Source organism: Sminthopsis crassicaudata, chromosome 3 (assembly GCF_048593235.1).
Source record: "Sminthopsis crassicaudata isolate SCR6 chromosome 3, ASM4859323v1, whole genome shotgun sequence".
Taxonomy (NCBI): domain Eukaryota; kingdom Metazoa; phylum Chordata; class Mammalia; order Dasyuromorphia; family Dasyuridae; genus Sminthopsis; species Sminthopsis crassicaudata.
The window spans coordinates 574,982,707-575,002,028 of record NC_133619.1 but is presented as its reverse complement, the minus strand read 5'-3'; the positions used below and the strand labels follow the sequence as shown (position 1 = coordinate 575,002,028).

Sequence of the window (19,322 nt, the reverse complement as noted above, 5' to 3'; positions counted from 1 at the left end):
AATTTTGTTGTGTTCAAATTACTGGGTCTTGGGCGAAAGTTCAAATCTGGCACTACAGTCCAGAAAAATAACTCTTAAGTTTTGTCTTTCACTAATAATAAATAAATAAATCAGTAACTCTTCCTTGGTCTATAAAGATTTGCTCAAGACTATTGTTACACATGAAAGTTCTCTCATCTTATGGACAAAGTTTCTGGCTACCCAGCCCAGACCATTGAGATTGCCTAACTCTCTAAGGGAAAAGGTCTAGTTTAAAAAAAATATCCAATAATCTACTTATGATAATGAATAGTGAATTATATGTCCAAGAAAACAGAATAAGACTACTAAATGTGTTGATATACTCAGCCTCTACTCCTTTGGTTGATTTTTAGGGAAATTAGAAGCTTCTGTTTTGTTGCTTGATTAATCGAGTGGCAGGAGATGGTAATTGATAGGAATAAGGGAGAAGGGAAAAGAAGGAATAAAGATGGGGAAGTTTGATACACATTTTGAACAAAACTTAAGTTTTTCTAGTTGAATATATACTTTTAACTACTTGAAGGAGTATAATAGCAACCTAAAAGGAAGGCAGCAAATTCTGTCTGACGGTCCTTTTCTTATTTTGTTAATTTTTTTTTAAAGTATGTATTTGCAAGTGAATTATTTGTTTCACACAGTTATTAAGTTTATTTTAGCCAGTTATTACAGAGAGGAATACAAGAAGCAATAGATAGTGTTTGTGACTTTGGATCATTGTTGACTGTGGATTCACTAATGCAAATATGTCTTCCTCATGAAAACATTGGCATTTAGATCTTAAGATTGATTCATTATAAGTTACTGTTGTGAAGATAGCCACACCACTGTTTCTGTGTGCTTATACTATATTATGATCATAAAACCACAAAATTGGAATCATATCAATTGTAGTCTAACCTTCCTTACTTTACAGATTAGAAAACAGGCCTAGATTTGCCCAAGGTTACATAGATGTAAAGTAGCAAAATTAGAATTCAAATTTAAATCTTTTCATTCCAAGCCCTATATACTATCCACTGTTCTATTTCGTATAATATATGTTCTGATAATTATACATTCTTTTATAGTTGTGAATATGTAAATATACATTAATTTATAATTGCTTTAATGTGTCAGAGATAAAAAAAAATATAGTGTTTCATGATAGAATATGTGTATTTTCTGGAGTTTTATAAATTCACCATTGCTCATGATACTTTAAATATTTTTATTAAACTGAATTATGTGTATGTGATTTAAGATTACATAGAAGTTTTAATGTTTATTTATATGTTATTTGTTTGTTTATAGAGAGCAAATCATGAAACAGTCCACAGAATTAGTTTGCAGAGCCTATAGTGAGCTATATACGGCTGTGATGAATCCAGTCAATGAATACAAAGATCCAGAGACTATTCTGCATCGATCTCCTCAGCAAGTACAGACTCTTCTCTCCTGATTGGATTGTTGGAATAATTTGGCAACATTTTTTATTAGGCTAATATTAAAGGTTTCTTTGTTGTCAGTCTAATGTGATTCTTTTCTGTCCTCTGAACTTTGTTGATTTGAATATTCTTTAAAATCTAGGAGAGTGGTTCTCCATGACACTTCAACTAATGCCATTACAACATTCAAAGTGAATATGCTTACTGCACTTTGGTTGTTAATATTGGGTCTATTCTTGCATATTTAGGGAAAGATATTCTGTGTACCTATTGTTCTAAATTCTTAGCAGATATGGAAGTAAGTTTGTAGGCCTTGTTTTCAATCATCCTCAAAGACATTGAATCTCTAAGACCCAATGGAAGGGAGATATTAACCTCAGTGAGGCTTTATTATTGTGGTTTTTCATCATTTTCTATTATAAATTTAAAAGTAACCTCAACAAACCTTTCCTCCTCAAATGATTTTGTTTTTCTCTGTTTATCTGCTTGTATTCTGCTATGAAATGTAACCTACTGAGAGCAAAGACTTTTGTATCTTTCATGTCTAATACAGTGCCTTACAGTTAATAGATATTTAATAAATTCTTATTGAATTAAACAAAGAAAATGAGGAAGCAGATTTCCCACTAATTATGAAATGAAAATAGTTTATGTTTTGATAAAAATAATATATATAAACTTTGAGGAGAATAATACTGACTATTTATTCTCTAAACCTTCTGAGCTATTTCTTGATCTATGTACAAGTAAATTTTTGTTGTTAATGTTATTTTTTATACAGTCATGGAATGTGGATATCATTCTTCTAGTTGTTTAGATTGCTGTATTAAAAAAAATTTCTATGCCTTGTAATCTTAATATTTGTATTTTAAGAATATAATAATATTCTAACTCATCGATAAACTAGTTTTTTAATTCATTCCCCCCTTATAGAGTGCTTCCAGTTTTTAATTATTTGAAATAAAACATCTGTGAATATTTTTTAAAAGATTAATTTTTTCCACCTTATTATAATCTTAGAAAGAATACCATAGAAAGCATTGAGTCAAAGTTAGGATTTTAATTATTATAGTTTTAGTTTTCTGTATTATTTTCAAAGAATATATCAATAAAGTGTCCATTCAGCAATATAGTAATATTAGTAATAATACTCATAAGACTAGTTCCCCAAATTAAATTCTACAAGAAAGGTCATGGTCAGACTTCAGAAATAAATGGTTAAATAAATATTGTAGGCAGCCCAAAAAAACATTCACATGCCAAGAAAATCAACCAATAATAATAGCCAAAATGTATATGGTGCAAATTATGTAAAGTGTTTTACCTCATTTGATCCTCACAACTATCACGTGATGTAGATGCTATAATCTATAAAAATAAGTTAAATAACTTATTCCTAGTCAAAAGCTTGTAAGTGTCTGAAACCTTATTTGAACTTGTCTTCCTGACTTTAGGCACAACATTGTGTCCATTGTACTATCCGGCTACCTAAGGACATACCATAGAGGACAACTACTAGTTTGTGAGAAATCATTGGAAAATTTGCAATATACTATTCCCAAAAAATAGCTTATACCCCTAAAATAACACCGAAAATAATCACTAATGAAAAAGGTAAAATTTTAAAGGGAAGAAATCAAGTCATTGCTTCAAAAGAAAGCTGAGGTAAGAAGCGGATATGATTATTTTAATTCATCACTTAAATAAAAATAAATCAGTTCATGAATAAGCAAGAAAATGTTAAGAAAATGCATTCTTTTACACAAATGAAGCAAGATGAAACTACAAAGTTTTTTTTTGGTAATTAAAAAGTTATTTTAAAAATATTGAGAGAACAAAAGAGGAATTCTAAGAAAACATTGAGAGAACAAAGAGGGGAAAATGCCTGTGAACAAAAAGCCAAAGATCTATATTTTTAAAATCCCCTCATTACTAAAATAATATTTTTGATGGTGCAATAATAAAACAGAAAAAAGATATCTGAAGAAAGAGATAGAGGATAATTTGAAAAATGCTATAGTCCAGTCAGGCTTCAAGATGAAAGGTGGATGTGAAGTTTAAAAAAAAAATTTTTTTTTACCCTACCTTAAGTTTTGAGGAAGTTTTGATGGCTCTTTGGGGCAATGTATGTGCAAATGGATAGGGTGCTGGACTAGTCAGGAAGTCCTACATTTTAATCTGCCCTCAGACAAGCTGTGCAACCTTGGGTAAATCACTTAATTTCTATTTGCCTTAGTTTCCTCAAATATAAAAAGATGATCATAATTGCATCTACCTCACAGGATTGTTGTAAGGCTCAGATGAGTTATTTGTAAAGTGCTTAGCACATTTCCTGCCACATAACAAGCAAAACATAAATGCGTATTCCTCCCCACCCCCTTTTGGAAGGCAGATAACAAAGAGAAAAAGGATTTTGCTAGCAGTGGCTGAGAGAAGGTAGGAGGTAAGTATTACAGTGGATTGAGCGCCAGACCTGAAGTCAGGAAGATATACACATGTATATGTATTTATATGGTGTTTCAAAAATCTTGGTGCAGTTTTAAGTTTGTATATGTATATGTGTGTGTATTTGTATGTATTTATAGTAAATGTCCCAGATTCTATTTCCTAGAAAGGAAAATAATGGTTATTATTAACAGCATTTATTGAAAAGGAGCACTAAAACCAAGTGGTCATTCAAATTAGAATGGATTGTGTAGGAAAGAATAGGTTTAATTGTATTTTTCAGTCTAATCTGAGTTAGGAAGGAGAAAGACTTTTTTTTAAGAAAGCATGAGAATAACAAGAAAATTGAAGGAATTTTTTATTGAATTTAGTAAAGGGAATGGAATGGAGTCAATTGTATTATTAGAAATTATATTATTAAGAACAAAGCAAATCAGAAACTAAATGCTAATTTAAAAGGCAAAAAAAATGTTTAATGGAGGAACACAAATTTTAAAATTGCAATATAAATGTAAATAGTAAATCCTCCAATGAAATGAAGGATAATGTAGGTGTGAACCAAAGAATAAAACACCTTTTTTTTTTTTTTTTTTTTTTTGCACACAACATCCTTAAAGCATACAGAAATGCAGTGAAAAGGAGGAGTTAGTTTAAAATTCATTATATTTCATGTTACTAAAAAAGAGTGGCTATCAATTTCATATAAGGCAACAATACAGATCAATAATATTAAGAGAGACAGATAGTAGAGAAATTCAAGTATTCCTGAAAGTGCTATGGACAGTAAAACTGTCTATTGATCTGTCATGGCATAGTATCTAAATTATGATAGGAGAAAATTACCTAACTATAAAAACACTGTCAGTAAAAATAATTTTCACATCATGAGTAGGGGGTAACAATAATTTTAACAAGAGTTATGTCTCATAGTGATAAGGAGCCAGATTTCGATTTAGAAAGTCCTGTACTCAAATCTCATCTCTGACATTATCTTGATGATCATGGGTATGTCTTTTAATGTCTCTATACCTTAGTCCCTCCCTTCTGTAAAGTAAGAAGGTTGAATTAATTGGCTCTTGAGGTAATAAGGTTCTTCTAGTTCTACATCTAGGATCTTCTCAAAGCTAAGTAAGAACCTATCATCTCATTATCTCATAAGCACTTAGTAAGAACTTAACAAAATCCATCTCAGAAAAATATAAAACAAGGAAACAGCTGACAGATTATTTAAATCACATTTAAAACATTGAAATTTCTGAATGGGAATCTTAAAAAAACTAAACATTTCTCAGAAGCACATGATAAATTGACAAATTGATACTGTATGAGGGCTAAAAAGAAATAATAAATGCAACAAGGCAGAAATAAACACATTCTTTTCAAAATATAACCAATGAAAGATAGATGAGCAAAATCACAGATTTAAATAGGAAATAAGTACAGGCATGTGAAGTAAACGGGCCAAGGAAGAAATCACAGAATCATAAAATACATGTATTCAAATTATGACAATGAGTCAACATTCCAAAATATATAGGCTACAGTGAAAATTGTCCCCAAAGAAAATTTGTAGTTTTGAAAGCATGAAATTATTCCAGAGGAATAATCCTCAAAAGATCAAAAATCTCAAGGGAAATAATGAAGAAAAATAGTGATAAATGAAACAAAGCATTACCAGATTTCACACTATTATTTTCAAGTGATAATTATCAAAACAATGGTGTTGAATTAAAATTAGAAATTAAAATTGATCAGTGGACCCAGCAAAGCCCAAAAACAATCAGACTTAATAGTATAAGATTTGATAAATTTAGGAATTCAAATGACCGAGGCAAAGACTTTCTACTTGAGAAAATTTGCTGGGAAAAATTAAAGGTTAACAAAAATTATATTGAAACCAGTAGTGTATGACATATACTACAATAAGTTCCAAATAACTAGAAAAGGTCACATCAAAAAATAATGGCAGGATGCAAAGTTCTTTGAAAACTATAGCTAGGAAGACGATAATTCTGATTACAAAAGATAAAAATACAAAATTAGAAAAATTATATAAAATTAGAAAATTTTGGCATGAATAAAATCTTTGTAGCTAGATAAGTGAATACCATGAGTTTTGGAGAAAAATTGTTTTCACATCAAGTAGTTCTGATAAAAGTCTGATCAAGGTCTTTAGGGCAGTGGCACAAATGTCTGAGCAGAATTCCTACTTAATAACTGGTCAAATAACAAAAAGTTTCTAAAAAAAAGTGTAGAAATAAGTTGTATATAATAATATAAATTCTTTATACCCATGAGATTGGCATTTTATATACGAAGATAAAATTGTAAAATTTTGAGGTGGAGAAATTGAGAACAGTCACCTTTAGATCTGTAATTTGGTCTATATGGTCTGAATAAATAAATATTAGAGCAATCACTACATACTTACATATATGCATTAGTTCATACTCTGTCACTGAATCACAATACAGGGAAATTAAAGACAGATAAAGGTCCCATAAATGCAAAAATACTTATAGTAGCATTTTGAGGGAGGAAAATATTGGAATTATTATGGCTGTCCATAAATTTTAGAAATGGCTAGACTGTAGTATATAAATGCAATGGAATATTAACACAACAAGAAATATGAAGAATATAGAGAAAAATTTTAAAAGACTCATATGCACATACTAAAATAAGATCAAAATGGGTCCAAGATTTAGGCATAAAGAATGAAATCATAAATAAATTAGAGGAACATGGGATGGTTTACCTCTCAGACCTGTGGAGGAGGAAGGAGTTTGTGACCAAAGGAGAACTAGAGATCATTATTGATCACACAATAGAAAATTTTGATTACATCAAATTAAAAAGCTTTTGTACAAACAAAACTAATGCAAACAAGATTTGAAGGGAAGTAACAAATTGGGAAAACATTTTTACAGTTAAAGGTTCTGATAAAGGCCTCATCTCCAAAATATACAGAGAAGTGACTTTAATTTATAAGAAATCAAACCATTCTCCAATTAATAAATGGTCAAAGGATATGAACAGACAATTTTCAGATGATGAAATCAAAACTATTTCCACTCATATGAAAGAGTGTTCCAAATCACTATTGATCAGAGAAATACAAATTAAGACAATTCTGAGATACCACTACACACCTGTCAGATTGGCTAAGATGACAGGAACAAATAACGATGAATGTTGGAGGGGCTGTGGGAAAACTGGGACACTGATGCATTGTTGGTGGAGATGTGAAAGAATCCAACCATTCTCGAGAGCAATCTGGAATTATGCCCCAAAAATTTATCAAACTGTGCATACCCTTTGATCCAGTGTTGCTACTACTGGGCTTATATCCCAAGGAAATACTAAAGAAGAGAAAGGGACCTGTGTGTGCCAACATGTTTGTGGCAGCCCTTTTCATAGTGGCTAGAAACTGGAAGATGAATGGATGTCCATCAATTGGAGAATGGTTGGGTAAATTATGGTATATGAATGTTATGGAATATTGTTGTTCTATAAGAAATGACCAACAGGAGGAATACAGAGAGGCTTGGAGAGACTTACATCAACTGATGCTGAGTGAAATGAGCAGAACCAGAAGATCATTATACACTTCAACAATGATACTGTATGAGGATGTATTCTGATGGAAGTGGATATCTTCAACACAGAGAAGAGCTAATCCAATTCCAATTGATTAATGATGGACAGAATCAGCTGCATCCAGAAAAGGAACACTGGGAAATGAGTGTAAACTGTGAGCATTTGTTTGTTTGTTTGTTTTTCTTCCCAGATTATTTTTACCTTCTGAATACAATTCTTCCTTTGTAACAACAACAACAACAAAATTCAGTTCTGCACTTATATATTGTACCTAGGATATACTATGAGATATTTAATATGTATGGGAATGCCTGCCATCTAGGGGAGGGGGTGGAGGGAAGGAGGGGAAAAATTCGGAACAGGAGGGAGTACAAGGTATAATGGTGTAAAAAAAAAAAATTACTTATGCATATGTACTGTCAAAAAACATTATAATTATAAAAATTAATTTAAAAAAAGAAAAGAAGATAAATAAATAAATAAATAAATGTGAGTTCAAGCCCTCCTGAAAGGGAAAAAAAAAAAAAAAAAAAAAGACTCATATGACTTGATAGTAAGATAGAAACAAGAGAACAATCTGTACAATTTAGATGGTGCAATGGATAGTGTGCCCGTTAGTGCCTCAGTCAGGAGGACCTGAGCTCAAAAATAGCCTTAGACATTTCCTACTCTAGGCAAATCACCTAGTCCTTTTTTGCCTCAGTTCCTCGTCTGTAAAATGAACTGGTGAAGGAGATGGAAAAGCACTTCAGTATCTTTGCCCAGAAAATCCCAAAATGGGTTCATGAAAGATGATTTAAATGACTCAACAACAAAAATCCCAAAATTGTAAAAAAATAAATTATTTTATTTTAAATTATCGAAATCAGAATTCAAATCAATACAATGATCAATTGACTTAAAAGAATGACAGTGAAATACATTTATCCTCTTTTTTGCAAAGAGGTGGGAGACAATAAGGGAGAATAATATATATCTTGCCAAAGATGACAAATGAATTTTGTTTAATTCAATTCATTATATTTTCTTTTTACAATTGTTTATTTTTTATTGAGAAAAAAAAAGGAATGTGAAGAAAAATACCTCAGCACAATAAAAAAAAAAAAAAACATAGATCAGAGACTTAATAAAGATTTGACTCAGATCCTTCTTTTTTTTTATTAATAGTTTTTATTTACCAGATATATGCATGGGTAATTTTATAACATTGCCAAACCTTTTGTTCTAATTGTTTCCCCTTCTTCCCCCCCCCCCCCCAGGATGGCAGGTTGACCTATATATTAAATATGTTAAAGTATAAGTTAAATACAATATATGTATACATGTCCAAACATGTACAAAAAGAATCAGACTTTGAAATAGTGTACAATTAGCCTGTGAAGGAAATCAAAAGTGTAGGTGGACAAAAATAGAGGGATTGGGAATTCTATGTAGTGGTTCATAGTCATCTCCTAGAGTTTTTTTTGCTGGGTGTAGCTGGTTCAGTTCATCATTGCTCTATTGGAACTGATTTGTTTCATCTCATTGTTGAAGATGGCCACATCCATCAGAATTGATCATCATATAGTATTGTTGTTGAATGGTCCTGCTCAGTTCACTCAGCATCAATTCATGTAAGTCTCTCCAGGCCTCTCTGAAATCATCCTGTTGGTCATTTCTTACAGAACAATAATATTCCATAATATTGATATACCACAATTTATTCAGCCATTCTCCAATTGATGGGCATCCACTCAGTTTCCAGTTTCTGTCACCACAAAGAGGGCTGCCACAAACATTCTTGTACATACAGGTACCTTTCCCTTCTTTAAGAATTCCTTTGGGATATAAGCCCAGTAGTAACATTGATGGATCAAAGGGTATGCACAGTTTAATAATTTTTTGAGCATAGTTCCAAATTGCTCTCCAGAATGGCTGGATGTAGTCACAATTCCACCAACAAGGCATCAGTGTCCCTGTTTTCCCACATCCCCTCCTACATTGTGTATTATCTTTCCCTATCATTCTAGACAATCTGACAGGTATGTAGTGGTATTTCAGAGTTGTCTTAATTTGCATTTCTCTGCTTAATAATGACTTGGAGCATCTTTTCATATGGCTAGAAATAGTTTCAATTTCTTCATCTGAGAATTGTCTGTTCCTATCCTTTGACCATTTATCAATTGGAGAATGGCTTGATTTTTTATAAATTAGAGTTAAATCTCTATATTTTGGAAATGAGATCTTTATCAGAACCTTTGACATAAAAATGTTTTCCCAGTTTATTGCTTCCCTTCTAATCTTATCTGCATTAGTTTTGTTTTTTCAAAAAATTTTCAATTGAATATAATCAAAATTTTCTATTTTGTGATCAATAATGATCTCTAGTTCTTCTTTGATCATAAATTCTTTTCTCTTCCACAAGTCTGAGATGTAAACTATCCCATATTCTTCTAATTTATTTATAATCTCATTCTTTAGTCCTAGATCATGGACCCATTTTGACCTGATCTTGCTGTATGGTGTTAAGTGTCGGTCATGCCTAGTTTCTGCCATATTTCCAATTTTCGAAGGTCATAGGAAACTTTAGAGAGAATAGTTTATTTGAATGATAAGTCAGAAGCCTAGAGAAAGGAAGTAGAAATGCTGATTGCAGATAGTTTTCTCAAGTTACTTAAAGAAAGGAGATAGAAGATAAAAACTAGTAGATGGTCAGATCAAGTAAGGATATTTTAATGATGATGGAGATATGGGAGTGTTTGTAGGCAAGGACCCAGGACATGGGCATGGATTGAAAATTAGGGAGATTGGAGACAATAGAGTAGGCAGTTCTCTGGGAAAGACAGAATGAAATGGGATCAAAGTAAATTGAGATGGCTTTCTCAACTTGTCAAGAAGGGCCACCTCTTCATCTGAGATAAGTGAAGGAAGAAATAGTTGAGGAAAACTGTAGAGGACTAGAAGTCTGAAAAGGTATACTTAAGATACTGACAGCAAGGTGCTTCTAGTTAAGCATTTACTGTGTGATGTAATGATGTAACGGCTCTCCTAACGCATGCTCAGTGTGCTGTGATGATGTAATTGTACTTAGGCATTTAAGTGCTGGGAGACACAGAGGACAGAAGAGTCTCAGACACAGACACAGAGAAGATTCGGGACTCCATCCTTAACCAGCCTTGTGGTGGCTTTCCTGCCTTCATCACTTCTCACCTAAAGACCAAGGCCCATCCAGAGACCCTCCAGAGAGCTAGCATGGACTTTACATTTTGGTGACTAAACACAGAGCCCCAGAAATGCAGGGCCTTGCAAAACAGGGCACAAATCAGTTCAACTGACATGATCGTAAGCTCATTGAAGTCCCTGTGACTCAGACATAGGGTGAATATAAAAATAGATAAGCAGGAAACTTTGGTAAGGGCTAAACTGGTCACTTGTTTTTTCAGCTGAAATGGGGCAAATACTAAGAAAAAAGCCTCCCCCACCCTAAGTGGAGTCTGTAGAATGCATAGTTAGGTTAATAAAGAAGCAAGGTATGTTGGTAACTTGGAAGCAGATCACTGGACTCTTTGTCTCTCTAAGGAAGAAAAATTAGAGCCAGATATGTAGGAAATAGTGGGAGAACTGAAGATTGCAAAGCTATGGGTCCTGATTCCTTATGTACAATATAATACAATTAGCTTCAAAGAATCCTATAAGTTCTAAAAAAAGGAAAAGTTTTAAGGTGGACAGCCAGATAAGGAAGTGTGAGAAGAAAGAGCAGGAAGGGAATGGCACTAACAAAGCAGTTGAAAAGCATGGAGAATTGGACAAGAAAGGAGTTAAGTACAGCACTGATAAACCTAAGGGGTGTAGTAGTATTTCTCACTTTCACAGCTCAATTACACCTGAGCAGGGGCCCTTAGGGTATTCCCCATATCCTGACCCTTTTCCCTCAATTTCACCTTCGTAGGTGGAGGAGGAAGAGGAGTGGGAGGGGCAATGATATCATCAACACCACCAATGCAGCAACTTTGCCCACCCCCTGACACAGTTACAAAAGCTAAAGCTAAATTAAAGCTAAAGAGGAAGGATAGGATACATCTGATTTGAGAGTAGAATTTTACCCTGTGATTGAAGAGCTTGATTCTTCAGGTCAAGAAAAACACTCCTTTTAATCTGGAAATTATCAAAGATCTGAAAAAGACTTGCATCCTTTATGGGTCTACATTGTCTTATGTTAAGATGTTATTACAGAATTTGGCTTATGAAATTTTAATCCCTAATGATTGGAAATCTATAGCAAGGACATATTTAGAACCTGGACAAAACTTGTTGTGTCTTTCTGAGTACAGTGAACTCTGTAGAATACAAAACCAATGAAATAAGCAAACTGGAGTTAATGTACAAATCATCTCTGACAAACTAGCAGGTGTAGGTCATTATGCAGACACTTTAGCACAGATTAATTACCTTAGAGAAGCATGTCAGCAAATTACTGCTGCTGCTATCAAAGCATGGGGCACCCTCCAAGGAAAATGAGATAGAGGGGAAGACTTCATGAAAATAATGCAAGGTCCAATTGAACCCTTTGCTGATTTTGTGGGACATCTGCAGACAGCTGTCACAAGAACCATTGGTGAAAATGCAGCAGTCAGAAATTATGATAAGGCAACTTGCTAAAGAAAATGCTAATGAGGTTTGCAAAAGAATTATATTAGGACTACACAAGGATGCTCCTTTAGAGGAGATCATAAGATGCTGTGCCACAGTGCTTTTATATCCAGGCTATGATGCAGAACATAGGAAGACAGGGTCCCTTTTGGCAAGGGATCTCCAGAGAGACTCGCCAATGCTTTTAACGTGGTAAAGTAGGGCATCTGAAAGCTCAATGTTGGTATAAAGATAGAGTGCAAAAACTGTGGGAAAACAAGACCCAAAACCCATGTCCAAAATGCAACAGAAGTTTCCATTGGGCATCAGAATGCTGAATGATTCAGGGAAATGGGAAGTGAGGCTCAGCCCCAGGCTCCAAAACAAAAAAATACTTGGGACATGATGGCAGCCAATGCTATACCCAGAGAGCCTTTAGAAGTTCAGTACTCAGACATAATCAATCATCTGAGAAGGAACCTGATGGGAGAAAGCAATTACAATTGGGGAGAATACATTTGTATGCTGCTGGGACAACTGAGATACCCCCTGGAGAGGTGAAATCTGTTCCTGTTGAGCCTATGGATCCTTTGCCTCCAGGTACAGTAGGCTTGACCATTCACCTCCTGAGAGGACTTACAAAACAATGTTCATCTGTCCACTAATGTGGGAAACTGGGGAGTGTGTAGATAATATCCTAGTCACTAATTGTAAGGGCCCTTTAAATGGGCGGGCACAGCGCAACAGGAGATTTGAGTGGCCCAGAAGTGTTCTCTGTGGATATAGGACTGCCCTGTGGGTGGGATCCTGCCCATATTGAGATAGCTTCATAATGGGTGACGTCTCTCTCGCTGGTTGGCTGTGTATGTGACCTCACAGGCCCTTTATAAGCCCACTGCAGACAGCAGTCGCTCTCTTTAACCTGGCTCCCTCACCTGGGGCAGCCAAGCCAAGCCAAGCTGATGGATAGCCAGAGAGGTAAGGAGTTTGGTAGAGAACACGTGGGTCTTCAGATCAGGTGTTCACTAAGGAGTTACAGAGCAACAAGTCAGGGCATTATGTGAGTAGGTATAATAAAGGCTTTTAAGATTACATGTGACTGTTCTTGAGTGTGCTACCGGTTATTAAACTACTATTCAAGAAATTGTGTCCAGAGACCTCAGAGGAGGCGAGCCAGGTAGAGTTGACACTGCAAAGGTCATTGGTCAAAGGTACTCTGTTGGGCCTAGGACAGACTAGTAATTGTTACTGCCAGGCGGGCATGTTACAACTAATACAGGTAGACACTGTGTGACTTATCAAGCAGAAAAAGTAGTAGCATCAGGTTTACTGATACAGACTTTTTACTAGTACAGACTCCTGATAGGCAATCTAGTGATAGTTGCCCAGATTCTGACTCCAAGCAATAGAATCCAGGAATATACTGGACAGCAGCAGTTACAGCTGACCGACCTATGCTCACCATCTATATAAATGGCATACCATTAGAAGGGTTGGTAGACACAGGTGCAGATCGTACAGTCATTAGAGAGGCCAAGTGGCCCAGTCACTGGGCAAAAATTAAGGCAGATATCTACATGTCTGGCATAGGAGGATCAATAGCAGCTGAAGTTAGTGCTACCCCTTTGAGATGGACTTTTGAAGGTGAAACAGGAGTTTTTTCTCCTTTTGTAGTAAATAAAATCCCCATCAATCTGTGGAGAAGAGACATCTTACACAGTTAGGATTACAAATGAGTACTTTGGTTTTTTAGGCAGGGCTACTGTTGAAGGCCTGCCAACACTCTCATCTGTTCCTATTCAGTGGAAAACTGATATACCAGTGTGGATAGAACACTTTAGCTAGTGATAAACTTCTGGCTTTATTAGATATAGTACAGGAGCAACATGACAAAGGACACTTACAACCTTCTCTAAGTCCTTGGAATTCCCCAGTATTTGTTGTAAGAAAGAAATCTGGAAAATGGAGGATGTTGACTGATTTAAGAAAGGTAAATGAACAGATGGAAACTGTGGGAACTCTTCAACCTGGACTTCCATCTCCTACTCAGTTGCCTAGAGAATGGGCCTCTTTGGGTTATAGACATAAGGATTGTTTCTATTCTATCCCTCTAGATAAGGAGGATATGAAAAGATTTGCCTTTTCAGTGCCCAGCATTAACTTAGCTGAGCCTTACAAAAAATATGAATGGACAGTTTTGCCACAGGGAACAGCCCTACTATGTGTCAAATGTATGTTGCTGCTCAATCCAGTAAGAAAAGCATTTCCAAAACTTATGTTATTATATTACATGGATGATATCTTGGGCTGTGCACCTGAGGAGCAAATGTTAGAAGCATGTCTACAAAAAACCATAGAAACACTAAGGAATTATAAATTGCACATAACTCCAGAAAAAAATTCAGAGATATGCTCCTTTTCAATATTTAGGATATGAAGAATACCCTAAGGTGCTTACAGTACAAAAGCTTTCTTTAAGAACAGAGAAGTTGAACACCTTAAATGACTTCCAAAATTGATAGGAGATATCCAATGTATTTGTCTAGTGTTAGGCTTAACTATCTATCAATTACAACCATTATATGACATTTTAAGGGGAAACAGTGCTTTAAACTCACCATGCCAGCTTACAAAAGAAATTCAAGAGGCTTTAAGAGAAGTTGGAACTGGCTTTATCCAATGTGGTTGAAAGAGTCACTCAAAAACCCTTGGTAATATCAATTTTTGCTACACAAGAGGCACCCACAGCAGTCCTTCATCAAGGAGACAGTGTGATAGAGTGGGTGAACCTCCCAGCACAACCAGAACAAAGCCTTACTCCTTACCCAGTGCTTGTGGCTAGAATTTTATTAAAGGCCATTAAGTGAGCAGTGCAATTATCTGGGATAAGACCTGACAAGATATACACCTTTTATATTAATGCAGAAATTAATATATGCTGTGAATCCATACCAGAGTGGCAAATTTTATTAGCCATGGCTCCAAATGTTACACATGGGTGTACATTAAAGATAATCTGACTATTACATAATTGGTGATGGATTCTTGAAGAAATGATTTCCAAAATTCCTCTTAAAGGACCAACTATCTTTACAGATGCAGCCAAACATAACATTTGTGCTGTATACTCTCGTGACAACTTTAAAGAGAGTAGTCAGAACTCCTTTTCAGTCCATTCAGCAGAATGAATTGTATGCAATCATGCTAGCTCCTGGATAATAATCCAGGAGATGTAAATATAATATTTGATTCAGCCTATTCAGTAGGTGTGGTACAAAGAATTGTCACAGCCCAAATAAAATTTGTAGCTTCCAACATATAACAGCTCTTTAAGAAACTTCAAGAGCAGGTGAGAAAGCATCCAGGTAAGATTTATATCTTGCACTTCCACTCTCATAGTGGACTTTCAGGTCTTATTTTTGATGGTAATTCAAAGGCAGATAGCCTTCTAACTATGTTGGCCAATACTCCTTTATTTCAAGAAGCCCAAGAGTCTCATTTTAAATATCATCAGGCTGCTCGAGCTTTATATTTACAATTTGGGATAAGAAGAGAAGAAGCGAGGAGCATAGTAAAAGCCTGTACAGCTTGCCTTCCTTTCCACACTCCTACACTCCCTCCAGGGAAGAACCCTCATGGTTTGAGACCCAATGAAATTTGGCAAATGGATGTGACCCATTATAAATCTTTTGGTCGTCTGTCTTTTATCCACATTGTGGTAGACACTTTTTCAGGATTCACTTTTGCAATACCAGCAGCAAAAGAGACAGCCCGAGTGGTCAGTGAATTCCTTATACAAGCATTTGCAATTATGGGTGTGCCACATGCAATAAAAACAGACAATGGACCTGTATATACTTCTAAACATTTCACACACTTTTGTGCACAGTATTAAATTTTATACCACTGGCATACCCTTTAATCCTCAAGGGCAGGCAATAGTAGAGAGGAGAAACAGAGACATTAAGACGCTCCTCCAGAAACAAAAGAAAGGGGGAGCCACAGGCAACCCTAGAGAAAATCTAAATCTAGCTCTTTATACTATTAACTTCTTGATTTTTGACAAAGATGCACTGGGTCTGGCAGACAGGTTTTATAACCCACCAGAAGGGCAGTGTCCAGTGCGAGCAGCTCCACTCTTTTTAGATAATCGCCAGGTGATGTGGAGAGACCCAGACAGTGGTGAATAGAAAGGACCAGATAGGTTAACTGCTTTGGGGAGAGGGTTTGCATGTATCTCTGCAGACAGAGAAGAAATGAGATGGGTGCCAAGGAGCCGTATTTCATTGGAGAGAAATGGAGCAGACCCTTGAAATGAAGGAGAAGAACCAAGAAACATCAGGTGGGTCCATCACTGACTGTGCCCACCACTGAAAGAGCATGGCAGTTATGGCGATTGACTCATGGACATCAAAAATTGTTGAACTTCAAAACCCTCAGCAATCATTGAATTCTCTGACATTTGACGTAATGGACAATAGATTGGGTTTGGACTTGTTATTTATCTTTGATCATCCTTCTGATGGCTCTCCTGCCTTCATCACTTCTCCACTTAAAGACCAAGGCCCGTCCTGAGACCCTCCAGAGAGCTAGCCTGGACATTGAGAAAAATATCTGGGTGACAGATGGAGGAGAAGAAGCTCTTGGTGAATAATTTCCATTTTTCCAGTGACATATAAGACAAAATGAGTAGCTGAGAGGATGGGTCAAGGAGGGAAGGAGGTAGATATTATCTAATAAATAATAATAATAATAATAATTAGATGATGAGAGATAGAGACAAGGAGTCCCAGATCTCACCTAAGGAAAATTTCCCTAAAATCTCTAGTATAGCAAACTAAGTAGGGATAGAAACACATAATGGAGACTGCCAGCCCCTTTCCTGTTGACTTCTTCCCAGAGTCTTTTCCTTCAGCAACCTGAAGTAGGCATCCTTCATCACTCTTGGAGCTGGAAGCAGAAGGACCCAAAGCTACTTCAGAAAACAAAAAACCCAAAGAGACTCATTGACTGGACATGAAGAAGTCTAAAAAGACTGAGGCTCTCTTGCTCTTTCCAGCAACAACCATCCCTTTCAAAAGATCAGAAAATTAATCTCCACTATTAAGGAGAGAATTTCATACCAACAAACTTTAAGACTGAAGTTACAAAAATAATAACTAACACATAATGATTTAGGATTTCTTTCATCTTTTTTCATCCTGGTTTTTATCAAACATCAGTCTCTTATGTACATTTGATTTTATTTATATTCCTTTGATTCTTTAAAATTTTTTATCAGACAATTCTAATAATTAATACTTTAGTAGTGAGATTGGTGGTACAATGAATAAAGCATCGGGACCAGAGTTAGAAAGACAAACTTAAATTCAGACTTAGACATCCATAAACTGTATGACCCTTGGCACCTCACTTAACCTTTTAAACTGTTAATTGGGGATAACAATAGTACTTACTTTCCCAGGATGTTGTGAAAATTGAATGAGATAATATGTAAAGTGTTTTAGCACAGTTCCTGGCACATAATAAATGTTTAATAAATGCTTATTTTTTCCCCCATAACATCTGTTCAATCAAGGCCTATATTTTATCAGACATTTCTGCATCTTTTACATAAATATATGTTTTTTATAACTTGTTATATTTGTTATTTTCCTAATAATAAATTATTATTGCATCCTGAAAAACTAGTATTTGGTTACAATCATTTTTTTGGTATATGGTTATACTTATTTTCTAATATTTGATAATTGAATATTTTTTACATTAATATCAAGAAAGTAACTTATTAGAAATAACACTAGGATGATAGTAAGTCTATATAAAAATGTAGCAAATCTTTAAAAGCAGAATATGAAAGCCAATTATTATTGTTATTTAACTATAATAACTTTGTAATTTAACTATAATAACATCATGAGGCATAATTATATAATATGATCATATATGATGATAGTTAGAATTTGACATTTTTAGGCATTGATAAAACTTCAGATATTTTTTAGACATTTTTCTTTCTTTTAAAATTTTTTTTCTTCAATAGTATTTTATTTTTCCAAATACATGTAAAGATAGTTTTCAAGATTATTTTTGTAATACTTTGTGTTCTAAATTTCTCTTCCCCAGGACAGTAAGCAATCTGATATAGGTTAAATATGTACAATCCTTTCAAATATTTCCATATTTCTCATGTTGTGAAAGAAAAACAGATCAAAAGGGGAAAAAAAGACATCAGAAGGAAAAAGCAAACAAACAAAAAGTTAAAAATACAAGGCTTTAATCCCCAGTCAGGCTCCATAATTCTTTCTTTGGATGTGGATCTCGTTTTTCATCCCAACTCTTTTGGAATTGTCTTGAATTACTGCATTGTTTAGAAGAACCAAATACATCATAGCTGATCATCACATAATCTTGCTGTTAATGTGTACAATGTTCTCTTGGTTCACTCACTTCACTTAGCATCAAATCATGTAAATCTTTCCAGGTTTTTCTGATATCTGTTCCATTACATTCATATACCATATATACCATATATACCATATATACCATAATTTATTCAGCCATTCCCCAATTGATAGATATGCACTCAATTGTCAGTTCCTTGACACTACAAAAAGAGCTGTTACAAACATTTTAATTATTTTTTCTTTCTATAGCACAATACATTTATCAACTCTTTCACTTGGAAAATATATATATGACTTTTTATTACATGTTTCCTAGTGACATTATTAACATATTATATGGTTTTCTTTTTAAATGATTTCCTTAACATCTTTTCTTTTTATAAAATTATTCTATTTGTATTTAACATTGTTACATTTAACTTTCCTATTATTTTTGTTAAAATGTTATTGATTTTGTGAGAATATATTTTATTATTTCTATTACCAGATCAAACAAGGGCATATGAAAGAGAATTACTATATTTCATGTTATAAACTCAGTAACTGAATATTTTTATATTTAATCTTGCTTCCCCTTTGTCAAAGACATAGTAGTTTTATCTTGGATTGCCCCTACTGCCTCCCTTCCTTTATCTGCTTTTTCTTTTGTTAGCTATACTAATGTGCAGATATGTAATTTGAAGAATATGTAATTTTGCCAATAAAAAAGTAATCTTTCCATGAGATTACGAGCCCACCACAGGCCAGTAAGAAGCCTGCCTGAATAAGCAAGGATGGTTCTCAGGCTAGAGATATAATCATCAATCAGCTTGTAATC

General features: G+C 34.5%; 1 protein-coding gene across 1 annotated transcript in view; it reads left to right on the top strand.

Annotated features, from left to right (window-relative positions):
- Nucleotides 1–1,531, top strand: part of COG6 (component of oligomeric golgi complex 6) — a 115,715-nt gene extending 114,184 nt beyond the window's left edge. The window contains 1 exon segment of the mRNA XM_074304848.1: nucleotides 1,312–1,531. Within this exon segment, the coding sequence (XP_074160949.1) occupies nucleotides 1,312–1,459 (148 nt within the window). The 3' untranslated portion in view covers nucleotides 1,460–1,531.
- Nucleotides 1,532–19,322: the final 17,791 nt, after the last annotated feature.